The sequence below is a fragment of the Otolemur garnettii genome, unplaced genomic scaffold (genome assembly GCF_000181295.1).
Source record: "Otolemur garnettii isolate 467f Iridium unplaced genomic scaffold, OtoGar3 scaffold00153, whole genome shotgun sequence".
Classification (NCBI taxonomy): domain Eukaryota; kingdom Metazoa; phylum Chordata; class Mammalia; order Primates; family Galagidae; genus Otolemur; species Otolemur garnettii.
Genome location: NW_003852548.1, coordinates 919,548 through 926,049, shown reverse-complemented (window position 1 = coordinate 926,049; position 6,502 = coordinate 919,548). Strand labels below are relative to the sequence as shown.

The window sequence follows — 6,502 nt, the reverse complement described above, 5'->3', positions numbered from 1 at the left end:
GCCCGCCACAATGCCTGGCCATTTTTTTGGTTGCAGCCGTCATTGTTGTTTGGCGGGTCTGGGCTGGGGACTCGAACCCGCCACCTCAGGTGTATGTGGCTGGCGCCTTAGCCGGTTGAGCCACAGGCGCCGAGCCTACCTGGTGATTTTTTACAATAATCCCAATTTCTTTATCTTACCAACCTGATGAAATCATGATTTCTGGGTAGAGTCCAAGTGTCCACTTTTCTTTTGCCCTGGGTATAGACGTGAATCGGGAATCTGTGCTTCTAAACATTCAGTTCCTCCTCCTCCCTTTTCCCATACCATCTGATTGTTTTGTGAATATAATTTTTTGGATATGAAAGGAACATATGTAAGATTTTCTAAAACCAATGTACTAAAATTGAAAATTACCACACTGACAGTAGTTAGCAGTTTTCATAATTTAATGAAAAAGTATTGGTAAAAAGGTGACATCTGAAAAAAGACTGAGTTCATCTTGGAAAACTGGACAATATAACACAAAATGAGAAAAAATAACAAAGAAGGTTAAGAGGTAATACTTCAAACAACGACAAAATGTAACAAATACATTTTGGGGCAATTGAAATTTACACAACTGAAGTCTCCTTCATTTACCTAGGAAAATTCTGTAAAAATATTATTTTATTTCCCTGACTGGAATGATATTTTAGTCAATACTCTCCTAATGGTATTACATATGAAATTTGGCTGAAGCACTGTTTTGATATTTGCTTTCCTCCCACTCACTCGTAATTGAAAGCCATGAAAGGACATAGGCTACTGCATTGGCCTCTGACATAGTAATTTATTATACAATACAGCTCCATTATAATTTCATTACCACAAAGGTGTCAAATTATTATCTACTCCAGAAGAATTCAAAGAAAAAAGCACAGAAACCTAGTACACAAATACGGGAATTTCTTTTTCTCATTTTGGATGATAGTTTTTGCCAATCAAACAAAATACAGGACACCTACCACAAATGCTATGGCATGTTTACACACGTACACAGGCACAAAAGAAACATTTTGAAGATGTACCTAAAGAAAAGGCAAAATACAAAAGTTTTCAGGAAAGGAGAAAACGAAAAGGGGAAAAAACACATTAACAAGGCTACAAGAATAAAAGTGGGGGAGAGGAAAACTGCTGAGTTTTCTGAATTGATGAAGAGAGGGCCCCTGCCTTGACTGAATGGCCCCTACTCCAGCTGTTTCACCAGTAAGAAACTTTAAAAATTGAAAATGGCCTCTTGTCTGAAAATTCCCACTATACCTTCCCAAACTAGAAGAAAGAGAATATTAATTTAAGGCTAAGAAGAAATGAGAGCTGAGAATTATTACAGTCTGCTTCACGTTTTTAAAACTGCACCCTTCTCCCTTTTTAAAATGGGAAGCAGACATGCTTTTTATTCCTCCCTAATGTAAGTATTCTCTTCCTCCAAGAAATTAACCAAGGCTGATAGTTTGGGAACAAGGCATAAGCAACTTTTGAAAAGTGGCTCCAGCCTTTTTGTTTGGGAAATCACCTCGAATTCAAAGTTGATACAAAGCTAAATTATATACATGTGTTAAACACATGTTTCAAATTCTGTTTGACAATAAAAATCTGTTTCAAAATTAAAGCAGGTAAGAATACTTAACCTCTGTGCATTTTATTATATTTTAATTATACCTCAATAAAAATTTTATAAACATTAAAGCAGGTATACAAAAACTGTCAGCCAAACTTGTTTTAGTCAAACTTATTTGAAAACAATAACACAAAACCCTGACTTGGTACAAATACCCCAGAAATGGTCTCACTTTGGGAAAGGCTCTGGGATCCTTCACAAATACCTAGAGAATCAGAGCATTTTCCTTGGAAGTAGTACTTTTGTACTTTTGTAAACACTATCCACAAGTTAGCCGTTTAGGCTTGTTAGCTGGGTAAAATAGTTACGAGTGTGTCCCTAACAAGCAAGTCTAGGAACAGGCACTGGACAATTATAAGCATGAGGAGTATTGACGTAGTAAGTTAAGATACTGTGATAGGAACTCAACCTTATGCAGAGCAAAGGAAGAGGGTAGTGAGTTTGACAGTATCTTAGATGTTGGTCTGCTGGTCTCTCCCCTGAAGATTTATAGATACCAGTGGAGTTAGAAATTTCCTACAGACAGGAGCTCTGGAAGTCACATGCTGTAGCTTCAAAAGGTAAGTAGTTTTAGTGTCTGGTAATCACGTTCTCTTGCAAATCTGTTAAAAAAAATGCAAGGATTCTTAAAACATATTTTTATTAATGTGTTACTATAACTGGAAAGCTGATCGAAAATATTTACTGAACAAATACTGTGGGCCCAGCTGTTCTAAATAACCTCTGACAAATCTGCAATTCCTGTAATGTGCTTGTAAGAACTAGACTTGAAATCTTTCAAAAAACTGCAAGCCAATTTAGTGTGGAAAAATTTCATTTTCACTGCAATTTCTCCTAACATATGCTAGAATCCTTTTGGTGTATGGGTTTTCCCCAGTACATGGGGCAAAGGCAAAGATTAGGTTATCCTTGGGAGTTTCTAATCACCTTTGCATTGAACTGTGGGAAAGAGGGTGTGGCTTGCTTTTACTGGGGCAATCCTGTCTAGAGTCATGCGGAGGATTTTCCCTGTCTAAGCTCTCTCTCTTTACCCTGACTTTTTCTTTATTCACGTCGCTTTCTGCTTCTGAATCACTCAATTCCAAATCTGGGCAATATCCATCATTTTCTTGATAAGGAGCTTTCCCTGCAGATCGCTTGAGAAGCTGCCTGCCCCAGAACTGCTCCTTGGGGTTCATATTCTTGGCTGGCTTCACACAGCACTGGAGGTCCTCTGTGGTCCTCACCCATTTATTGGTGGCCTCTTTAAAGGATCTGCCAAAATGTTCCATGGTGGATTTTCTAAAGCTGCCCTGACTGTGTGAGCTGAGCATGGACTCCTGATCACAGAACATCTCACTTGAGCTGTCGTTTTGGGTGATATTCTCAGACCAGCTGCCCTCTAGGCCATTGGCTTTGGCAGATTTTGAGTTAGGCTGACTTTTACCATTCCCAATGGAAGACTGTCCATGGAGGGCAGCCTGAAGGACCAGAGGCTTTCCCAGTGACTGCCCATGATAGAATTCTGAAGACGAGGTTCTCCAAGAAGGACTGGAATCCTTTACTTCACTTCTGGGATGGCTGAGACTGGCCAGCAAACGGTTACTCTTGCTCTCTAGTGGATATCTCGAATATGATTCCACTCTCATTTCCAGAGACTCCCGAGGCACCTGCATGCTCCTTATACTATGAATAGGGGAGTCGCTGTCAGGAGAGCGGGGTTGGTGATCAGTCTCTGTGGAGTTGTTTCGGCAGTTTTGCAGGGTTGATCTGGGCATTTTTAACTTTAAAGTTATTCTTGGTGGTGGGTAAAACAATGAGTTTTCTAGTGCACTTGTCAAAGGAAGTCCTGAGATCAAAAAGAAAGATTTATTTTAACAACTGATTTAAATAATGGCACATATGCTTATGGCAGAGTGAGTTCACACACCCACTCTCCCAAATGTCTAACAAGCCCCTGGCTTTGATATGTATGAGTATCATGGTGCAGCAGTTGGAGTGAGGTGGACTAGAGGTTGGGGCCAAGATTGCTATAGATGAAAAACTCAGCAATGAACACTGTTTGTTCTATGGCTCCCCACCTCTGCTCTCTCTCAGTCTGCAAAATAATCACAAAGACTTGTGTGCTATCTCCTGCACCTCCATCTTTGCCCTTCCATTTCTGTCTTTTTTTTTTATTTGAGACAGAGCCTCAAGCTGTCACCCTGGGTAGAGTGTCATGGCTTCACTGCTCACAGCAACCTCCAACTCCTGGGCTCAAGCAAGTCTCCTGCCTCCGCCTCCCAAGTAGCTGGGACCACAGGCACCCGCCACGACACCCGGCGATTTTTCTTTTGGTTGCAGCCATTATTGTTGTTTGGTGGGTCCGGGCTGGATTCGAACCCGCCACCTTAGGTGTATGTGGCTGGCGTCTTAGCCGCTTGAGCCACAGGCGCCGAGCTGCCCCTTCCATTTCTGAAAAGAATCACTAGCTATGGTTTAGACCTGGGTTTCCCTGTTTGTGTGTACACATGTGCACTCGTGTGAGCATGCCTACATGTGTCAGTGCTGCAAAGCACTTGGTTATGCCTTAAACATATACATTTCAGACCCCATCCTCCAATCTTTCCTGGTCTTCCTAAAGTAAGTCAAATACAAACCCTCAGAAATGTACACACAGGTTTTGGTAGATAGAGTATTATGTTGTTTTAACTTGATATTAAAAGTGGTAGTGGGTGGTTCCTATGAATTTTATATTCTTAATCTAGAATTTCCTGACTACAAATGACCATTATGGAGGTGGAAGGTTTTGTAGTGGTAAGGCCAGCAGAAAATCATCACAACGTTCCTGCCAATAACCAGCTATGGGCTTGGCCTGGGGAGTATTAGCAGTTACTTGGTTCTATTACCCTATAATCATCATTAGAACAAGTGTTCCTCTATCATCCTGAGTGCTCTGAAATTAAAAGAAGCACTGCCAAATAATTCCTCTTTGCATATGAACTTGACCTTGCCCATTATCATCTTCTGTAGGCTCACAAAAAGGAGATATAAAGAGGACAGCCCTTAGGTGCCCTAACGGGTAGCATTTATTCCCCAAGGGCCCATGCTGAACATCCACCTCTATCAAGGGTTGCCACCTTCTGATGCTGTGAGCTGTAATGAGGCTAACTCCTAACAATCAGAAGGCACATGCACTGGAATTTCCTCAGCACATGGGGACTTTCCCTGTTTTCCTTTGGTTCTCCTTTTTTTGCCTATCACTATTGCCCTTGTGGTTGAGCAGCCCCGTTGCCTCCACCATACCACTCTGATGCGACCCATGATACTCAGAAGTCCTCCAGAGCTTCTGATGCTTAAGTGACACCTAATTTCTGAGTGTCTCTCTTGCTCTATGGCTGCCCTTTGGCAGGAGATGATTCTGCACACTCCCTGCCCAGTGACCTTTAGTTGTCTAGGCTTTGTCACTGACCTCTGTGTTAAAAGAAACACAGTAGGTTACAGGTGTCAGTGAATATAATTGTGATGATTCCAGTCAAGCTTCCCACGCTTAGGGTACTATAATTATGCTCACCTGTCTCACTCACCAAACGGGCAGTATTTTGCAGGCAGGAATTCTGTCTTACTGACTGCTCCATCTTCTACCTCAGTTCTTAGTCCATAGTAGATGTTTAACAAATATTAGTGAATAAATAAAAAAATAAGAACTCAGATTTTCTAACTTCTGGCTAAGAATTTTTTTAATAGACTATTGTTAAGATGAACAATTCTGGAATTAAATGTTTTCTGGAAGCTATCTTACTGATTTCTAAATTGATTCAATAATCATAATTTCATGCCTCCAACTAATGGCCTCAAATATTTGTCTCAGACATAGGTGATTTGCCCTATACCTGCAATATCCCCAACCCCACTCTGGGATTTCTTACCTCATGAGTTGACAGTGAAACGGGACATTAACATTATAACAGGATTGGACTAAAGCAAATGGGATATTTGGCAAGAATTTTTGAAGATTTTTAAGTGGAACAACTGACATAAAATTAAATTGTTAAAATAGCACAGAAACAGAGTCTACAGAGTTGTTAGGACATTTTTATATACAGGTTACCTGCAGCAGTTTCTTGGTTAATAAGCTGGACTTGCAAACCGAAGATCTGTTCCTGCATTTTGTTTTGTGACAGTTTCAGTTTCTCTCGTCTGCTTATCATGTAGCACAGATTTCGGACCTGAAAGCCAAATTCCCAGAAAATAGAGACATAATGTTAAACAAATCTGGCAGCTTGGCAGCTCAGTGAGTAGGGTGCTTGCCACTTACACCAGTGCTAGAGGTTTTGAGCCAGGCCCAGGCCTGCTAAACAACAATGACAATTTCAACCAAAAATAGCTGGGCATTGTGGCAGATGCTTGTAGTCCCAGCTACTCAGGAGGCTAAGGCAGGAGAATTGCTTAAGCCCAAGAGTTTGAGATTGCTGTGAGCTGTGACACTACGGCACTCTACCGAGGGCGACATAGTGAGACTCTGTCTCAGAAAAAAAAAAATCTGACAATTCAAATTGTTTAGCTAAAATGAAGATACTTAAAGTCAGGTGGGGTAGGGAGGGTGAAGAGAGAAGACAGAACCCAAGAGCTGCAGAGTGAGAGCCATTCCACAGGAATTCATGCAGCATGCTCAATCATGGGATCATGGTTCCCATACTAATCAGCAGCATAAGCAAAATGTTCCAAAAGCTACCTTCTGAAGCCTTCTCTCCCTGCAATGTCATAGGCTTGGTAAATACCTTATGCTTATTTGCATAAGCAGGTTGGGAAGACTGAATGATGGTTTAACAAATCTGGCCTTCCCTTTATACCCCTGAGTACAAATGATGACAATGCCATACTCAGTACATTTTTTTTTTTTTT

At 41.0% G+C, this 6,502-nt stretch overlaps 1 protein-coding gene across 1 annotated transcript in view; it reads right to left on the bottom strand.

Annotated features, from left to right (window-relative positions):
* Positions 1–2,311: 2,311 nt before the first annotated feature.
* JADE3 (jade family PHD finger 3) overlaps positions 2,312–6,502 on the bottom strand; it is a gene marked incomplete at its 5' end in the record, with an annotated part of 102,659 nt that continues 98,468 nt past the window's right edge. Inside the window, 2 exons of the mRNA XM_012811276.2 lie at positions 2,312–3,467; positions 5,709–5,826. Of these exons, the coding sequence (XP_012666730.2) occupies positions 2,563–3,467; positions 5,709–5,826 (1,023 nt within the window). The remainder of the gene's footprint in view (positions 3,468–5,708; positions 5,827–6,502) is intronic.